This window comes from Hypanus sabinus, chromosome 18 (genome assembly GCF_030144855.1).
Source record: "Hypanus sabinus isolate sHypSab1 chromosome 18, sHypSab1.hap1, whole genome shotgun sequence".
Classification (NCBI taxonomy): Eukaryota; Metazoa; Chordata; class Chondrichthyes; order Myliobatiformes; family Dasyatidae; genus Hypanus; species Hypanus sabinus.
The window spans coordinates 72,476,427-72,497,594 of NC_082723.1; the positions used below are offsets into that span (position 1 = coordinate 72,476,427).

The 21,168-nt window shown below is 42.6% G+C and overlaps 1 protein-coding gene across 1 annotated transcript in view; it reads left to right on the forward strand.

Annotated features, from left to right (window-relative positions):
• trmt2a (tRNA methyltransferase 2 homolog A) overlaps positions 1-21,168 on the forward strand; it is a 50,897-nt gene that overhangs the window by 27,535 nt on the left and 2,194 nt on the right. The window contains exons 6-11 of the mRNA XM_059994649.1: positions 5,050-5,165; positions 11,835-11,946; positions 12,497-12,619; positions 14,164-14,239; positions 15,169-15,285; positions 16,371-16,467. Coding sequence (XP_059850632.1) covers positions 5,050-5,165; positions 11,835-11,946; positions 12,497-12,619; positions 14,164-14,239; positions 15,169-15,285; positions 16,371-16,467 — 641 coding nt within the window. The remainder of the gene's footprint in view (positions 1-5,049; positions 5,166-11,834; positions 11,947-12,496; positions 12,620-14,163; positions 14,240-15,168; positions 15,286-16,370; positions 16,468-21,168) is intronic.

The window sequence follows — 21,168 nt, forward strand, 5'->3', positions numbered from 1 at the left end:
AGCTTGCTGAAACCACAGGTGAGGACACCGTGTCCAGAAACTCTGCAGTTTCAACGAAACCGCATGAACAGAGGCAGCGTCGGTCATTTCTGGTCCAAAAATCGTTTGGACCGTCGGGGTCACCAATTGTAGCGGTGTGCTACACGCAGTGCTAAAATTACGACACGGAGTCGGTAACTGCAGTTGAAGGAAAAAACTTTATTTGAAATCCCCAGCCTCACTTTTAAGCCTCCCTCAACCTGCCCCCCGTGGCGCAGAGGCTCCAAAGCTCTGTGCTCGCAAATCCCCGCAGGCTATCTCCCTTAGCCGGAACGCTGGCTAATTGTGAGCCGGTTCGGATGTGCCAGGAAATGGGTCGCCACATAGATACTTTATTCATCCCCAAGGGGAAATTCAACATTTTTCCAGTGTCCCATACACTTATTGTAGCAAAACTAATTACATAAGTATTTAACTCAATATAAATATGATATGCATCTAAAATCACCATCCCAAAAAGCATTAATAAATAGCTTTTAAAAAGTTCTTAAATAGTTACTAAAGTGCATTGAGTTGTAACTTAAGCTCAGTCCTAACCCCGGCACTTTAACATGTCTTGCCCCTGGTGGTTGAATTGTAGAACCGAATGGCGTTGGGAAGTAATGATCTCTTCATCCTGTCTGAGGAGCATTGCATTGACAGCAACCTACCACTGAAGCTGCTTCTCTGTCTCTGGATGGTGCTGTGCAGAGGATGTTCAGGGTTTTCCATGATGGACCGTAGCCTACTCAGCGCCCTCCGCTCTGCCACCGATGTCATACTCTCCAGTTCTGTGCCCACGACAGAGCCCGCCTTCCTTACCAGCTTATTAAGACGTGAGGCGTCCCTCTTCTTAATGCTGCCTCCCCAGCACGCCACCACAAAGAAGAGGCGCTCTCCACAACTGACGGATAGAACATCTTCAGCATCTCACTACAAACATTGAATGACGCCAGCCTTCTGAGGAAGTACTGCCATATGTCATGAAAATTATTACTTTAGTGGCAGCAGTAAAATGCAATGCATAAAAATAAAGAGAAAAAAAACTGAGTTATAGTAAGTAGTTAAATTAAGTAGTGCAAAAATAGAAATTAAAAAATAGTTCATGGGTTCAATATCCATTCAGAAATCAGATGGCAGAGAGAAAGAAGCTGTTCCTGAATAATTGAGTGTGTGCCTTCAGGCATCTGTACCTCCTTCCTGATGGTAACGAGAAGAATGCATGTCCTCGGTGATAATGGACACAGCCTTTTTGAGGCATCAGTCCTTGAAGGTGTTTGGGATATTACGGAACCATTTAACATAAGGAGACAAGATAAAGGTGCAATTGAAGGATACAAGCTACACATCAACTAAGGGACAATTACTTTACTAACAAAAGTATCAGTTGAGAGCTTATAGTTCATATTGACTGCTAACATTTCTATTGTTAATGCTGATTGATCTTACAAATCAACAATTTGAACATACATGTTTGACAATATCCATAATTGCTAGTCAATTCCATATAAAAATTACATTTTTCAGAACAGTTTGGTGACAGGGCTGTGCATAAGTAAATAAAGTATGTTTTAATGACAAGTGTGAGTTTGTAAGTGTCTAGTTTATCAGCAATGACAACACTCAGCTTACAAATGTCACACTACATTCAGTGATCACTTGCAAATTTTGTCCTTTCCATCAGCACCAAGAATTCCCAACCTTTTTTTATGCCATGGAGCCTGACTATTAACTGAGGGGTCCGTGGACCCCAGGTTGGGAACCCCATGCTCTATACAGTCCCATTTCTTGGGAGGTGCTGGTAACATTATCGCTCTTGGTGAAGCTCACATATAGTGTCTTCTAAAAGTATTCAGCCCCCAACCCTTTGTTCAGATAAATGAGTACTACAACCAGTGATTTTTATCAATTTCACTTGGAATTTTTATTTGTGAATCAGATGCTCCTTTTTTCACAGTAATTTATTCGCAGAATACAGTGTTGGGAAGTGTATGGTTATGCAGTTTGAAGAAGGAATAAAAGCATAGACTATTTTCTAAACAGAAAATTTAAAAATCCATAGTGCAAAGTGGCTTGGGAGTCCTTGTGCAGGATTCATTAAAGGTTAGTTTGCAGGTTGAGTCAGTGGTGAAGAAGGCAAATACAACATTAGCATTCATTTCAAGAGGACTAGAATATAAAAGCCCCTTCTGTAAAAAAGGATGTGCTGACCTTGGAGAGGGTTCAGCAGAGGTTCATGAGAATGACTCTGGAAATGAAAGGCTTATTGTATGATGGTTCTGGGCCTTTATTTGCTGGAATTTAGAAGTATGAGGGGATTTCATTAAAACCTATCAGATGTTGAAAGGTTTAGATAGAGTGGGTGTGGAGAGAATATTTCCTCTGAAAGGGGGGCCTAAGACTAGAGGGCATAGCCTCAGATTAGGTGGAAGTCCTTTTTGGACAGAGGTGAGGAGGAATTTCTTTAGCCAAGAGGTAGTAAATCTGTGGAATCTGTTGGGTGTATTTAAGGTGAAGTTTGATAAGTTCTTGATTAGTCAGGACATGGAAAGGTTATGGGGAGAAGGCAGAAGGTTGGGTTGAGAGGAAAATTGATCAGTCATGATGAAATGACAGAGTGCACTCAATGGGCTGAATGACTTAATTCTGCTCCTATGACTTAATTCCATTCCCACACCTATATCCCTGGAACTTATTCCCTTTAATATTCTCCTGCCAACCACCAAATCACATGGCTTTGGGGTGTGTGAGGACCCCAGATCAGCTGGAGGAAACTCCCACAGTCACAGAGAGAATTCACAAACTCCAACATGAGGCAGCTAAACTCGGGATGAAACCTGGGATTTTCACACACAACAGTCTGTAGTGTTTACAGAAAATGGTGCAAAAACAAAAATCCAGAGCGGCATTTCAGTGGGCTTAAGCGCCTTGTTGTCAGAGGTCAGAGGAGAATGGCCAGACTGGTTCAAGCTGGCAGGAAGACGGCAGTAACTCAAATAGCCTTGCATTACAACAGTGGTGTGCAGAAGAGCATCTCTGAGCAAACATATTGAACCTTGAGTGGATGGACTACAGCAACAGAAAACCAAAACTCTCCACTCAGTGACTACTTTATTAGGTACAGCTCTACACCTGTTTGCTAATGCAAATACCTAATCAGCAACTCAATGCATAAAGACATGCAGGCATGGTCAAAAGGTTCAGTTGTTGTTTAGACCAAACATCAGAATGGGGAAGAAATGTGACAGTTGGTGCCAGGTGGCAGAAAATTACAATCATGCACTCATTGTAGGTACCTATTAAAGTGGTCACTTAGTGTATTTTATAGTACAGGGGTCGGCAACCTTTTTGCCTCTGTGGGCTGAATCGTGTATTAATGAGCGGACGGTGGGCCAGATAAATGCCGTAAAAAAAAAAACTTGAAATATGGAAATTATCCATTTAGATACATCTGGTTATGTTTTGTCTCAAATTAATGAATAACGCTTGCTAGAAAATCATTTGTGCTTAACCAAGGATGCCAATTAGTAATCAAAGAACTCCGTTTAGTTACAATTTATTTCAATCAGGGCATCTTTTGAATCTATTAAAAGGACACAAAGAATCTTTAAACATAAAACGTATGAATATGATGCATTGAATGGTGGTAAATTAAGTATAATAAAAAAGAAAATTTTAACCAGTTCCTGTGCGATTCTAAGGTTTTCCATTCGTCCTTGCAGCAATGCGATGATGCCTTTTTTCTGTCCCACCATTACTGTTGCCCCATCAGTTGTGGTGCCAATAAGCTTCGACCCATTAAGTTTCATTTCTGACATCATATTCAACAAAGCTTCAAAAATGTCTCCAGTAAACCATGTCCTTCATAGGAATTAATTGAATAAACTGAATTGAATAAATTGAATAAATATTTGAAAAGTTGAGGTCACTCCTTGCGCAAATGCTTCAAGTTCAGCAGTGTCTCTCAAGTCTGTGCTCTCATCAAGCGCAATTGAAAAAAATTGCAATTCGTTGCAGGCATACCTTAAACAACTTTTAACATCTGCTGACATTTCTTCAACTTGCCTTGTGATCGTTCTTGCTGACAGGCTGATAGATGCAGATAATGATTTCTTTTCAGGACAAACAATATCCACCACTGCCAGTAAACATTCTTTGACAAACTCTCCATCTGTAAAAGGCTTCATCTTTTCTGCAATACATTTTGAGACTTTGTAGCTGGCACGGGTAATTCCTTCATTTTCACTGCTTTTCTTGGCAAAAAATGATGTTTGTTTTCTGAAACTAACCTTCATTCGCTCAACTTCATCTTTCCTTGCTTGCCCAGTAAACTTGTTAAAATTTCCACTATAGCGGGTCTCATAATGTTGCCTGATATTTGCCACCTTCTTCACAGCAACATTTTCTAGGCAAATGGGATAACCTGTTTTCCCAGCTTGCTCGATGAAGAAGAAATCTAGTGTCCAAGTGTCTTGGAAATTTTGGCACTCATTGTCTACCTTCCTGCGTTTTGCATTCATTGCCATTGGAAATTTTTTCGTTGATTTTATTTCGAAACACGAGTTATTCAACAAGTATCGTAGCACATGTAAATATCTGGATATTTAGCGTGGATTTCCTGTTAAAACACAGTGATGCTGTTTCTATTTACAAATTTGAACAATCCCATCTGAAAACCTGTGCGTGCATGGAGAGTATTAATAAGGTAATCTGCCTTCCCGTCGTTTGTATATACCAGTGTTTGATTTGGAACAAAACGGAACCTGGTGCCAGTGTAACAAGACGCCATGCACGTCCATCAGTGTGGTCACGTGAAACACTCAGAATAAGGAAAAATCACTTGCGGGCCGGATAAACATACTATCTCAATATTTGCTTGCGGGCTGGTTCTGGCCTGCGGGACGTAGGTTGCCTACCCCTGTTCTGGTATTTGCTTTTGGAGCTGGGTTATTTTTGTCCTCAGGTTGACATATTTTCCTTCATTATTTGGTGACTTTCTACAACTCTTAATTTCCTCTCCACAATTTATAGAAATTAAAGAAATCGGAACTAATGGAGGTACAAGGCGAATTAGCCAAATATTTCACAGAAGGTGAAGGGAAAGATTGTGGAGTAACATCACTTTACTTCGCAGAAGAAGGTCAGAGGTAAGGAATACATGGAAGTGATTATAAGTGCTTTTAGTTTCTAAAGTTTGTTAAGCTTTTTAATGTTAGTTAGAAAGATGGCTGACCTTTGCAAGTGGTATAAATACCAGATTGTGTCTGCATTCAGTTACAATAGAAGAATTGCCTGTATACGGGGAAAGTACTTCAAAAGTGCACAGTTGAGTTTATTGTCACTGAGTTCGTGGATATTAACAGTTCCTGGGTGTCAGCAATTCTGAGGGACTATCCTAGGCCTAACATATAGATGCAGTTACAAAGAAGGCTCAATAGTGGCTATATTTCATTAGAAGTTTGAGGAGATTTGGTATTTTGGTATTTGACTCTAGCAAATTTTTACAAGTGTACTGCAGAGAGCATTTTATCTGTATATATCACTGTCTGGTACGGAGGGGCCACGGCTCAGAATCAGAAAAAGCTGCAGAAAGTTGCAAACACAGCCAGCTCCATTATGGGCACAACCTTCCTGGCATCAGGGACACCTTCAAAAAGGCAGCATCCATCATTAAAACTAGTGGTCACCAACCTTTTTAAGCCCAAGATTCCCTACCTAGGCTTTAGTGAAAGGCAAGATCGACCCCAAATCGATTAGTTATACGCATGCACACCAGGCAGAAAAGACCGGAAGTAAAACCCCGCAACCCAGAAATAGAAATAATGTATAAACACCAGGGGTACCCACCCTTTTTTCGCACTGTGGACCGGTTTAATATTGATAATATTCTTGCGGACCAGCTGACGGAGGTGAGGGGGTGTTAACCAATACTGGAATACAGCGATACTCGAAGCAGGTTCCTTATGTCCAGTCTATTCCGCAATTTAGTTTACTTGGCTCTTAGCGCTTAGCTTCTGTCTCACTTGCTCACATTTTTCCCACTGAAAAAGTTCAGTGGGTTTGTCTTTAAGTGCAGGGTGCTTGAACTCAAGGTACCAAAGCAGTTTTGAGGGCTCCATTGCCATTGAGGGCCCGAGCTTCAGCCTCCGTGCAGATGCCTTGGCCAAGCGCGGCTGGTCGTGGGTGGGTGAGAGGACAAGGTAAGGGCCGGAGATCCCTGTGCCGGGGCCGCGGCGGTCGCAGTCTGGAGAGAGCGACTGATCAAGCAAGGAGTGCAACAGGAGACACGCTGGCCACCTCTCCCCCCCCCCCCCCACCCAACCGAAGTCCGGCTGGAGGGATGACTTTCAGTAGATCGCATCAAGGTAGCTAGCTGCTCTGCTACTTACGAAACCCTGAACCGGAATTAGGTGGTCTGCAAATATTTTAGCACCAGGTTTCCCCACGAACATTTGGTGTGGTAAACAGGTTTAGAGGTGGCACCCATCTGTCTCCAGGCTGGTAGCAACGGTGCTTCCCACTGGCCACATGAGGCCAACCAGTGATCCCTGCCGCGAGGGTATCACTGCGTTTAGGCGACTGATGACCTTGCGTGCGTTCAAGTTCAACAGTGGGCATGACAGGGAGTGAGGAAAGGTGTAGCTGACTCATATCGTTTCCTCATTGGGGACCACTGAAGTACACTGTAGTACATGCGCTGTAGTAGAGCTGCTCACATGCGCACTGAGCAGAAAGAATGGAACTAAAACCCCACAATCCGGAAACAATCTCTCAACAGTATTTGTGTATTTATTTTTCTTTTGCGGGATCTACTGGGAAAGTCTCAAAGATCGACCAGTCGATCACAATCGACGGGTTGGCGACCACTGATTAAAACCATAGGAGTAAAATTAGGCCATCTGGCCCATCGAGTCTGCTTTGCCATACAATCATGGGTGATCATTTTTTTTTCTACCCCTCAACCCCAGTTCCCGGCCGTCTCCGCATAACCTTTGATGCCATGTCCAATCAAGAACCTATCAATCTCTGCCTTAAATACACCCAGTGACCTGCCCTCCACAGCTGCATGTGGCAACAAATTCCACAAATTCACCACCCGTTGGCTAAAGAAATTTCAACATCTCTGTTTTGAATGGGTGCCTCTCTATCCTGAGGCTGAGACTCTGCCATCAAGGGAAGCATCCTTTCCACATCTACTCTGTCTAGGCCTTTCAATATTCAAAAGGTTTCAATGTGATCCCCCCACCCCCCCTTCATCCTAATGAATTCCTGCAAGCCCAGACCCAGAGCCATCAAGCATTCCTCATATGATGAGCCTTTCATTCCTGGAATCATCCTTGTGAACCTCCTCTGAATCTTCACCAATGCCAGCACACATTTTCCCAGGTGAGGGGCCCAAAACTTCACAATATTCAAGGTGAGGCCTCACCGGTGCCTTATAAAGCCTCAGCATCACATCCTTGCTCTTGTATTCTAAACCTCTTGAAATGAATACTAACATGGCATTTGCCTTCCTCACCACTGATTCAACCTGCAAGTTAACCTTTAGGCTGTTCTGCATAAGGACTCACAAGTCCCTCTGCATCTCAGATTCCTGGATTTTCTCCCTGTTTAGAAAATAGTCTACACATTTATTTCTACTACCAAAGTGCATGACCACGCATTTTCCAACATTGTATTTATTTCATTTGCCACTTTCTTGCCCATTCTCCTAATCTGTCTTAAGTCCTTCTGCATCTACCTGTTTCCTCAACACTATCTGCCCCTCCACCAATCTTTGTACCACCTGCAAACTTGGCAACAAAGCCATCTATTCCATCATCTAATTCATTTATATATAGCACAGATCCCTGCGTAACGCCACTAGTTTTTGGTAGCCAACCAGAAAAGGATCCTTTTATTCCCACTTGCTGATTCCTACCAGTCAGCCTATGCTCTAACCATGTTAGTAACTTTCCTGTAATACTATGGGCTCTTAACTTGGTAAGCAGCCTCATGTATGGCACCTTGTCAAAAGCCTTCTGAAAGTCCAAATATACAAGATCCACTGCATCCCCTTTGTACCTATCCTACTTGTCATCTCCTCAAAGAATTCCAACAGGTTTGTCAGGCAGGATTTTTCCTGAAGGATACCATGCTGACTTTGTATTGTCTTGTCCTGTTTCACCAAGTACTTCATCACCTCATCCTTAACAATTGACTCTAACATCTTCCCAACCACTGAGGTCAGGCTTACTGGTCTATAATTTCCTTTCTGCTGCCTTCCTCCTTTCTTAAAGAGTGATGTGACATTTGCAGTTTTCCAGTCCTCTGGCACCATGTCAGAGTCCAATGATTTCTGAAAAATCATTTCTAATGCTACCACCTCTTTCAGAATCCTAGGGGTACAGTTCATCTGGTCTGTGTAACTTATGTACCTCGAGGTCCTTAAGGACCCCCAGCACCCAGGACATGCCCTGTTCTCATTGTTACCATCAGGGAGGTGATACAGAAGTGTGAAGACACACACTCAATGATTCAGGAACAGCTTCTTTGCCTTTGCCATCTAATTTCTGAATGGACCCCTCTTTTTTTGTACTATTTATTTAATTTAATGTTTTTAATATCTATTTGTTATTATAATTTATAGTTTTTATTACTATGTATTGCATGGTACTGCTGCAGCAAAACAGTAAATTTTATGACATGCTGGTAATATTAAACATTATTCTGACAGAACTGTGCAAAAGCCTTTGGTATATATATATAGCTGGCGTGCTTAAAACTTTTGCACAGTACTATATTCGTCAACGTGAAGTGAAGAGCCAGTTTGTAAATCTGACAGGAGCAAAGGATGTTGGAAATGGCAAGGATGGAGCACCATGGGAGGTGTGTGGGACAGGTGGGAGTGCTGAGGATGGAGGGGGGGGGGGTGGCACTGGTGCAGACCTGAGATGCCCTGAGATGCCAGGCAAGGTGGTATGATTTGAAACAATTGAGTTATCAATCATTACAGAATCTCTCTCTAGTGCTTCCTACTCCCTCGCCTCTCCCTTCCCCTTTTCCCAACCATGATTCCCCTCTCCCTGCCCCCTTCCCACTCTCAGTCCACAATAGAGATCCATATCAGAATCAGGTTTATCATCAGTCACATACGTCATGAAATTTTTGTGGCAGTAGTACAGTGCAATATGTCAAATTACTACAGTACTGTGTAAAAGTCTTAGGCATCCTAGCGCTCTCCCTCCCCCCTTCCCCCTCCCTCTATATTATACATACATATACACGCATACATATATGTGTACACAGAACAATTAAAAACCAACATTCACAAGAAAAATCTAAATCAAGCATAGCTTATACACAATTCTTTACAAGAATACCCTCAATTAGAACAGAAAATGTCAAATTTAGTGCAAACTGATGGAAATGGTCGCAGGTGGTGCTGCTGGACTGTAGTGATTAAGGTTGTACTGGTTGGTTGCAAGAACCAAATGGTTGAAGGGAACTAGCTGTTCTTCATCTTGGTGGTGTGAGACTAAACGCTTCTGTATGTCCTGTCCGATGTAGCCGGGAGAAGATGGTGTGCCCTGGATGTTGGGGACCTTTGATGATTGATGTTGCATTCTCGAGGCAGTGCCTCCTCTAGATACTACTGGTGATGGAGAAGGATGAGTCCATGATGCAGTGGACTGACTCCATGACTCTCCTGCACTGGTATTTCTCCTGATGTTTAAAGTCTATTTTGTGGAGCCTATTCACACAACTGATTCAATCAGATATCGTTCTGGGTTTCTCTGACCTTGTTTTTTTCATTGTTTTAAAGCCATAAGTACAAAGTAATGTTCAAAGTTAATATATCGTCAAAGTATCTGTACGTCATCATGTACAACAATGAGACTCATTTTCTTGTGGGCATATTCAGTATATCTATAGAATAGTAACTATAACAGGATGAATGAAAGATCAACCAGAGTGCAGAAGGCAACAAACTGTGCAAATGTGAATATAAATAAGTAGTAATAAATCTTAAAGATCTTAAATAGATCTTAAAGTGAGATCATTGGTTGTGGGAACATTTCAATAATGAGTGTAGTTATCCCCTTTTGTTCAAGAGCCTGTTAGTTGAAGGATAGTAACTGTTCTTGAACCTGGTGTTGCGAGTACCTTCTGTTTGATGGCAATAACGAGAAGAGAGCATAATCTGGGTGGTGAAGATCTCTGATGATGAATACTGTTTTCCTGCAACAAAGTTTCAAATAGATGTGCTAAATGGTTGTGAGGGCTTTATCCGTGATGTACTGGGCCGAATCCATTAGTTTTTGTAAGACTTTCCGTTCAAACACATTGGTGTTTCCATACCAGGCTGTGATGCAGCCAGTCAACGTACTTTCCATGACACAAATATAGTAGTTTGTCAAAGTTTAAGATGCCATGCCAAATCTCCACAGACTCTTTTAAGAAAAGGCACTGCAGTGTTTGCACTTATGTGCTGGGTTCCTGACATGGGAGTAGAATTAGGCCATTGGACCCATTGTGTCACCTGATTTATGATCCCTCTCAACATCATTTTCCTGCCTTATCCCCCTAAGCTTTGATGCCCTTACCAATTAAATACCTATCTACCTCTACTTTAAATATACCCAATGACTTAGCCTCCACAGTCATCAGTGGCAATAGATTTTTACAGATTCGTCACCTTCAGCTAAATAAATTCCTCCTCATCTCTGTTCTGAATGGACGTCCATGAATTCTGTACCTGTACCCTCTGATTCTGGATTCCAGGGAGTCCGGTTGCAATTCTTATGAAACCTCAGGGGCAAATAGAGATGGACAATAAATACTGGCTGTGTCATTGCTGCCCACATCACATAAAATCAGTGTTGGCTGGAAGAGGTAGGGTACAGAACTTCATGCAACCTGTCTTTGTTTACCTTGAACTATCTTGCCCAAACTTAATCTTCCTCCACTCCATCAGAAAGCAACCATTGCTGTTTGAATAACGTTGTTACAAACTCGCCAGAAGGCTGCATTTCAAGGGGACATCCTGAGAATCTGTTGACTGATGGCAGGGGGAGCTGAGTGGCCTGGGTTGTAGCGTGGACTAGGCCCTCATGCTGCAGGCTTGTCTGTTGCAGCTATCCCAGGGAGAGATGCCTCAGGCGGCGTGGGAGAGAGAAGTGCAGTGGATGCATTGCAATTGGGGTCAGGCTGCACCAGGAATGCAGGCTGGATTGTGCTTATCTGTGGCATTAGCGCATGATGTGGGCTTGTTCTTGACGAACCATCTATCTACAGGACTTGAACTCAGCGACTTGTGCTATACTTCTTTTTGTGTGACTGTTTATCTGGCTGGTGGTGTAGTGGCATCAGCACTGGACTTGGAGGTGAATTTGGCTGGCTCCTTGCATGCTTTCCATCTATGCTGGGTTGAGCATCGAGCTAGCAACTCAGCCTTGTAAAAACAGGCAAATGCTAAGGAAATGGCAAAACTGCTGCCTGATGCTGGGTTGAGTGCCGAGCTGGCATCTTGACCTTGTAAAAAAAAACAGACAAGTGCTAATGAAACAGCAAAAATGCTGCCTGATGTGCCACAGGATGCAAAAAAGAACAGCAAATAGCAAACTGTTATACGTGCTTTGTGCTGTGTGTGACTGTTGGTGCAGTGCTTTACACCTCAGCCCTGGATAAACACTGCTACATTTGGCTGTACTCATGTAAGGTTGAATGACAATTAAACTTGAATTTTAGAAATCCGGAAACCTTTTCATTCTCAGGCTACACCAGATGTCAAGGCCTTTTGTTGAATTAATAAATTTTGCTTTGAACATTTCCAGAAAATCCCCCAACCTGGAAGACTTGCCTTTGGACCACGTACATGGAGACAAGTACATATATGAAGAGCTCCTGGGACTTAATTTCAGAATTTCCCCTCATGCATTTTTCCAGGTGAAGTGAATTGTACCTAAGTGGTTTAAAACCAGATATAATCATACTGTTTTGTTGTGCAGATTGCAGCTTACTTACTTACTTACTGCCTGTTACACCACTGGCCTTTAGACCAGCAATGATGTCCTCCATGTCTGTCTGGTCTTGGAGGTGTTCAACGCTTCCTTCATTGTGTCAGTAGCTTCCTTTCGGTTTTCACTACTGTCAGTCATGCAAGTCCTGGGTGGAGACGCAGGAATACCGTCTCACTCAGATGTAGAAGGATTCTTCATTGCTCTTTCCGTAACAGTTTTGTGTGACCCCACCAAGAGCCAAAGCATAAAGTCCTGACTGTAGCCAACATAGCTTTCCAGGTCATTGAGGCACACAAGCCTCCAAACCCAATGACAAGGATGTGGTCCTCTTGGAGGACAGTTTGCAGATGTTCAGGATAAATTCTCAGTAGTATCACAAAAACATGTAGTTGCATTGCAAAATACAGGAAGGACTATTTTGAACTAGTTTCTTTATAACATAAGTAAACATCAATTAAACATATTTTTGTGTCTAGGTGAACACCCTTGCTGCAGAAGTGCTTTATTCTGCAGTGGGAGACTGGGCTGATCTTAATCAGGACAGCACCGTGTTAGATGTTTGCTGTGGCACAGGAACTATTGGGCTTTCTCTGGCAAAGGTAAGTAAAACTTGAGAAAACATGTTGAATGATCTAGTGTCAGTAGAACAGAGACCATAAGACATGAGAGCAGGAAAAGACCATTCAACCCTTTGAGTCTGCTCCGCATTCTGTCATTGCTGTATATTATTCTTCTGCCGCCTTGTAGTTTTGATGCCCTGACTAATCAAGAGCCTATCAACCTCAACTTTAAATATACCCAATGACTTGGCCTCTACCTCCGTCTGTGACAATGAATTCCACAGATTCACCACCCTCTGGCTTAAGAAGTTCTTCCTCATCTCTGTTCTAAAGGGATGTCATTGTATTCTGAGGCTGTTCCCTATGGTCCTAGGCTCTCCCGCTATTGGAAACATCCTCTCCACTCTATCTAGGTCTTTTACTATTTAAAAACACTGTCTGCAGATGCTGGAAATCCAAATTAACACACACACAAAACGCTGGAGGAACTGACCAGGTCAGGCAGCGCTATAGAAAAGAATAAACATTTGAAGTTTTGTGCTAAGACCCTTCAGGAGTTTCAATATTTGATAGTTTTCAAATAGTTTTTAGCATCACCTAGAGTAAAGAGCTGCAAAGAGAAGATTATTTGGGAGATTATAGGAAAATATGAAGTTTAGTTTTTGGATATATAATGGGAGGAGGAGGCTCAGTAGTTCCCAGGTTTGAGGATTTTGGGGTGTGGGGTGTGTTTCCGAGTGTACCAGCCAGAGCTCAAGCAGTTAATTTGGACAGCAATGACTTGCAGTGCATTCACAGAAATTGCAGTGATGGCCCTATTAATACTTGCAAACTCAATATATTTGCTTTCCCCAGTTGAAAGTGTTTTGTTTGATGTTAGGAGCTCCTGTACCTTGATATAGTTGCAGTTCAGTATAAAGAGGGCCCTGTAGCTTAGTGATTTGCATAATGCTATTACAGTACCAGCGACCCGGATTCAATGCCTGCTGCTGTCTGTAAGGAGTTTGTACATTGTCCCCAGGACCATGCGGGTTTCCCCAGGGTGCTCGGGTTTTCTCCACATCCCAAAAACGTACCAGTTGGCAGGTTAATTGGTCACATGGGTATAATACAGGAATAAGTGCTTGCTGGGCTGGAACGGTCTAACCACGCTGTATTTCTAAATAAATAAAATAAATTGGCATTCTCATCACTGTCAAATTCACTTTCTATTTATATTTTATGATAATAGAACATAGAAGAGTACAGCACAGGAACAGGCCCTTTGGCCCACAGTGTCGTGCCAAACCAGCTAAAAGCAAATCAGAAACACCCAAACACTAATCCCTCTTACCTATACTATCTCCATATCCCTCCATCGTCCTCACATCCATGCACCTATCTAAATGTCCCTTAAAAGCCTCCAGCGTACTTGGAGGAAGAAGTACAAGGTGGCAGGCGAGAAGTGAAACCGGGAGAGGGGAAAGGTGTGAAATAAAGAGCTGGGATTGATTCCAAAATTAGTTGAGACAGCCAAGTGATGCAAGGTTTCTGGCATCAGGTATCATGATTGAAATTGATGTTTTCTTTATCATGTTGCCCAGAATGTGAAGAAAGTCATTGGAATTGAGATGTGTCAAGAAGCCATCGAAGATGCGAAAGTGAACACAGAACTAAATGGTTAGTACTTATAATGTCTGGTGAAGGTTTTATTAATGTTAACAATGTGGAATTCAGAACCTTCCTCCCTTAACCACCAATCCTTCCTACTGCCCACGTGTTTCATGTAAAATTCTGTTCTGTTGTGATGCACCCAGCAGAATAGCAAGAGTTTGATCATGCGAAAATGCTGCAAACACTCAGCAGTTTAGGCATGTGCCATCCATCATGGGCAAAGCCCTCCCTCCCGTTGAGCACATCCACACATAGCACTGTCACATGAAAGCAGCATCCATCATCAAGGACCCACCCCCCCATTACCCAGATCATGCTCTCTTCTCACTGCTGCCATTGAGAAGAAGGTTCAGAAGCCTGGGGATCCACACCCCTAGGTTCAAGAAGTTTTTACCCCCCACCCCCCCCCCCCCCGCCTCCCACCATCAGACCTGAACCAGAGTGGATAACTTTATTCTCCCCAACACTGAACTGTTCCAACAACCTATGGGCTCACTTTCAAGGACTCTTCATCTCATATTCTTGAGAATTATTGTTTTTTTTGGTGTATTTTTACAGTTTGTTGTCTTTTGCACATTGGTTGTCTTGTGCATGGTCTTTCACTGATTCAGTTGTGTTTCTTTGTATTTATTGTGTATGTCCACAAGAAAACAAACCTCAGGGTTGTATATGTGCGCTTTGATAACAAATTTACTTTGAACTTTGACTTTTGAAAGTGAAACTGTTGACAGTGATGAAGAGTCTTCAGCCTGGAAGTGCTTAGTGCTCAGGTTCTAGAAAAGCTTCCTGATCTCATCTGACTTGAATGAAACAATTATTAATCAATTGCCAGTGTAATCTGAAATCCAATATTTGTTTTACGTTTTATGTTCCTATTCGAGGATAGCTGGACATGTATTTAGCTTATGTTCTGTGTATTCTTTGATTTTGTTTAGGTCTGTCCAATGTGGAATTCTTGTGTGGCAAAGCTGAAGACCTCTTTCCGACTGTAATTAATTCTTTAACGTCACAAAACTTGGTTGCTATTGTGGACCCACCCAGAGCAGGACTACGTAAGAACCTCTGACACTGATCTCTTCTGATGAATTTTCCTGATTGATTATTTGATTTCTGTGTATAAGTTGATGAGAGGCATTGATCGTGTGGATAGTCAGAGGCTTTTTCCTAGGGCTGAAATGGCTAACATGAGGGCACAGTTTTAGGGTGCTTGGAAGTAGGTACAGAGGTAATGTCAGGGGCAAGTTTTTTACGCCGAAGGTGGTGAGTGGATGGAATGAGCTGCCGGTGACAGTGGTGGAGGCAGATATGATGGGGTCTTTTAAGAGACTCCTGGATAGGTACATGGAGCTTAGAAAAATAGAAGCCTATGGGTAACCTTAGGTCATTTCTAAAATAAGTACGTGTTCAGCATGGCATCGTGGGCTGAAGGGCCTCTATTGTGCTGTAGGGTTTCTATTTCTCTGTTTTCCATTGAGTACAATGCAAAATTGACTACCTCCTTTATCTAATAAAGTGACCATTGAGTTTAAGTTCGTGGTCTTTTGCTGCCGTAGCCTATACACTTCAAGATTCCACATATTGTGCATTCGGAGATGCTCTTCTGCACACCACAGTTGTAACACGTGGTTATTTGAGTTACTGTCACTCACCTGTCAGCTTGAACCAGTCTGGCCATTCTCCTCTGACCTTTCTCACTAACAAAGTGTTTTCACCCACAGAACTGAAACTCACTGGATTTTTTTTTTGTTTCTTGCACCATTCACTAAACTGTAGACTGTTCCCACCACTTTTTATGCCATGGACAAATACCATTAAGCAAGGGGTCCTTTTACCCCAGGTGGGGAAACCCTGCTCTAGAGACTGTTGTGCATGAAAATCCCAGGAGATCAACAGTTTCTGAGATACTCAAACCACCCTGTCTGGCACCAACAGTGATTCCATGGTCAAAGTCACTTAGATCACATTTCTTCCCCATTCTGATGTTTGGCCTGAACAACAACTGAACCACTTGACCATGTCTGCATGCTTTTGTGCATTGAGTTGCTGCCACAATTGGCTGATTAGATATTTGCATTAATGAGCACGGGTACAGGTATACCCAATAACGTGGACACTGAGTGATTTTTTTCATTTGCAGATTCCAGAGTTGTGCTAGCAATAAGAAGAGCAGAACACTTGAAGCGGCTGATTTATGTTGCTTGCAATGCTCGAGCGGCAATGAACAATTTTGTGGAGTAAGTTACGCACTTATTATTTTAGCTTTTTTAAATACAGAGATACAGTTGTGCAAATTTTAAAGTAATTCACGTACTTTCTGCCTTTTGTGGTTGGGCCTTTTGCCATATTAGTTTCTCACTCATGAGCATGTTGTACAATTCCTTAACATCAGTCCATAAAGAGACAGGAGGAGAATTAGGCCATTTGGCCTGTCGAATCTGCTTCACCATTTCATCATGGCTGATCCATTTCCCCCTCAACCTCATCCTTCTGCGTTCTGCCTTCTGCCTTCTCCCCGTAACCTTTCATGCCCTGGCTAATCAAGAATCTATCAACCTCTGTCTTAAAAACACACAATGACTCGGCCTCCACAGCCACCTGTGGCAACACATTCAACAGTTTTGCCACCCTCTGCCTAAAAAAGTTTCTCCTCATTTCTGTTCTAAATGGATGTTCCTCTATTCTGAGGCTGTGTCCTCTTGGTCTTAAACTCCCTCACTATAGGAAACGTCTAATCCACATCCATTCTATCTGGCCCTTTCAACATTCGATAGGTTTCAATGAGATGTTCCTCATTCTTTTGAATACCAAAGCCATCAAATGTTCTTCATGTGATAACGCTTTCATTCCTGGAATCTTTCTCATGAACTTCATCTGAACTCTCTCCAAAGTCAACACATCCTTTCCTGGTTGGGGGCCCAAAACTGCTCACAAAAAAGTGATGCCTCACCAGTACCTTATAAAGTCTCAGCATTATGTCCTTGCTTTTATTTTCTAGTCCTCTTGAAATGAATGCTAACTTTGCATCTCCTTCCTCACCACTGACTCACGCTGCAACATGGGGCTGGGCATCATTTCCACATGGTTCAGAATCAGAATCAGGTTCATTAAAACTGACAAGTCTTGAAATTTGTGACAGGTGTATAGTGCAATACAGAATAAATTACTGTTAAGTTACAGTAAGAAATATATAAAATATGTAAGTAGTGTAAAAGGAGAGCAAAATAACAGGTAAGGTCCATGGACCATTCATAAGTGTAATGGTAGAGGGGCAGAAGCTGTTTCTAAATCTTTAAGTATGTGTCTTCATGTGCCTGTATATCCTCCCTGATGGTAATATTGAGAAGAGGGGCATGTCCTGGATGGCATGGGCCCATAATGATAGATGCCACCTTCGTGAGGTATCATCCTTTGAAGATGTCGTCTATGATGGGGAAGCTAGTGCCTGTGATAGATCTGGCTGAGTTTACAACCCTCTGTTACTTATTTGTGATCCCGTGCATTGGCCCCCCCATACCATTCAGTGATGCAACCAGTCAGAATGCTCACTATGGTGTATCTGTCCAAATTTGCTCGAGTCTTTGGTGACAGTCAGAAAGGGTATGTGCATTCTTAAGCATTACGTTTACACCAGATAGATAGCATCAGCTGTTGCCTGCTGTGAAATAATGTCATAAGGTGGGGTTAAATTCACAGCCATTTACATACAGTGCCGCAAGTACTGGAGTGACTGAAATACAGTTCTGAGCTCTTTGCTGGCTCTGAGTGTTTGCACATTCTCTACGACCACATCCCAAACAATGGGCAGGTTAGTAAGTTAATTAGTCATTGCAAATTGTCTCGTGCGTAGGTGTAAATGTACGGTACTGTGCAAAAATCGTAGATACATTTATATAGCTTAGATGCCTAAGGCCTTTTTGCATAGCACTCTATTTGTCAACGTGGAATGGAGAGTTTGTAAATCTGGTGGGAGCAAAGGAAATTGGGACAATGAGGGTGGAGTGCTGTGGGAGGGGTGTGGGACAGGTGGCAGACTGCTAGGGGTGGGCAGTGGCACCGGTGCAGACACAACCAGCCCTGAGTCACCAGGCAAGGTAATTTGATTCTAACCTACTGGTTTATTGATCATTATGGAATGTCTCTAGTGCTTCCCACTCTCAGTCCACAATAGAGACCCATATCAACATCAGGTTTATCATCACTTACATATGTCATTAATTTTTTTGCACCTGCGGTACAGTACAATACATAAAATTCAGTACTGTGCACCATATGAAACAAAAGATTGTATGGTAATGTACAAACTGAGTTAGGGTAGGATTATAAGTAAAAACACAAAATGCTGGCAGAACTCAGCAGGCCAGACAACATCTATGGGAGGAGGTAGTGACGACATTTCGGGCTGAAACCCTTCATCAGGAGTCATCATCAGGGTAGGATTATAAAGGCAACATCCATCACTAAGGATCCTCACCATCCAGAACGTGTTCTCTTCTCATTACTGCCATCAGGGAGGAGGTACAGGAGCCTTAAACCCCATATTCAGCAATTCAAGAACAGCTTCTTCCTCTCTGCATTCAGAATTCTGAACTGTTCATGAAGCCATGTACACTACTTTGTTATTGTTTTGCACTATATATTTACTTTGTAATTTGTAGGAATTTTACATTTGCGCTGTGCTGCTGCCACAACAAATATCACATCATAACAAACCCACTTCTGAGTAAAATGGGTAAAATGCAGTGGGCCCAAGGGTCTGTCTTCATGCTGTATCTCTCGGTCTCTAATTCTGCTATTATGGTTTGAATAAGTGTGTTGTGACTGTGAACGAAGTCACCAGAGAGACACTGAACCTGTGGATATAGAAATTTCTGTTCAGCCAAAAAAACAGGTATCATACTTGGAGGCGCTCTTGGAAGAGGCTCATAAACTTAAAGTATATCACATTTTTATACCCTTAAACTCAATGGTAACTCAGTACAGTTTCAATGGTTACAACGACGTTTGTTTCAATACTTCTGGTTGATAGTGAATTTGATACGTACTTTGAGTTACATATAATTTTCAAACTCTTTCTTCACACCAACACTCTAGCCACCCTAGATTAAATGTTAATCAATCACCACTGTCTCTTACAAGCAGCTCAGGTCATAGAAACATAGAAAACCTACAGCATAATACAGGCCCTTTGGCCCACAAAGCTGTGCCAAACATGTCCTTACCTTAGAACTACCTAGGTTTACCCACAGCCCTCTATTTTAATAAAGCTCCATGTATCCATCCAGGAGCCACTTAAAAGACCCTATCATTTCCGCTTTCGTGGCCGCCGGCAGCCCATTCCATGCACTCACCACTCTCTGCGTAAAAAAACTTAACCCTGACCTCTCCTGTGTACCTACTTCCAAGCGCCTTAAAACTATGCCCTCTTGTGTTAGCCATTTCAGCCCTGGGAAAAAGCCTCTGACTATCCACACGATTAATGCCTCTCATTATCTTGAACACCTCTATCAGGTCACCTGTCATCCTCCATCACTCCAAGGAGAAAAGGTCGAGTTCACTCAACCTATTCTCATAAGGCATGCTCCCCAATCCAGGCAACATCCTTGTAAATCTCCTCTGCACCCTTCTGTGGTTTCCATGTCCTTCCTGTAGTGAGGCAACCAGAAATGAGCACAGTACTCCAAGTGGGGTCTGAGCAGGGTCCTTATTAGCTGCAACGTTACCTCTTAGCTCCTAAATTCAATTCTACGATTGATGAAGGCCAGTACACCATACGCCTTCTTAACCACAGAGTCAACCTGCGCAGCTGCTTTGAGCATTCTATGGACTCGGACCTCAAGATCTCTCTGATCCTCCACACTGCCAAGAGTCTTACCATTAATATTATATTCTGCCATCATATCTGAATTACCAAAATGAACCACCTCACACTTAACTGGTTTGAACTCCATCTGCCACTTCTCAGCCCAGTTTTGCATCCTATCAATGTCCCGCTATAACCTCTAACAGCCCTCCACACTAACCACAATGCCCCCAAATATGCTGTCATCAGCATATTTACTAACCCATCCCTCCACCTCCTGATCCAGGTCATTTATAAAAATCACAAAGAGTAGGGGTCCCAGAACAGATTCCTGAGGCACATCCATGCAGAATATGACCTGTCTATCACCATTCTTTGCCTTCTGTGGGCAAGCCAGTTCTGGATCCACAAAGCAATGACCTCTTGGATCCCATGCCTCCTTGCATTCTCAGTAAGCCTTGCATGGGGTACCTTATCAAATGCCTTGCTAAAGTCCATATACACTACGTCTACTGCTCTCCCTTCATCAATGTGTTTAGTCACATCCTCAAAATATTCAGTCAGGTTTGTCAGGGACAACCTGCCTTTGACAAAGCCATGCTGACTATTCCTAATCATATTATGCCTCTCCAAATGTTCATAATCCTGCCTCTCAGGATCTTCTCCATCAATTACCAGCCACTGAAATAAGACTCACTGGTCTACAATTTCCTGGGCTATCCCTACTCCCTTTTTTGAATAAGGGAACAACATCCACAACCCTCCAATCCTCCGGAACCTCTCCCGTCCTCATTGATGATGCAAAGATCATCACCAGAGGCTCAGCAATCACCTCACTTGCTTCCCACAGTAGCCTGGGGTACATCCTGTCTGGTCCCGGTGACTTATCCAATTTTATTCTTTCCAAAAGCTCCAGCTCATCCTCTTTCTTAATATCTACATGCTCAAGCTTTTCAGTCTGCTGTAAGTCATCACCACAATCTCCAAGATCCTTTTCTGTAGTAAATACTGAAGCAAAGTATTCATTAATACCTCTGCCATCTCCTCTGGTTCCATACACACTTTTCCACTGTCACACTTGATTGGTTCTATTCTCTCACATCTTATCCTCTTGCTCTTCACATACTTGTAGAAT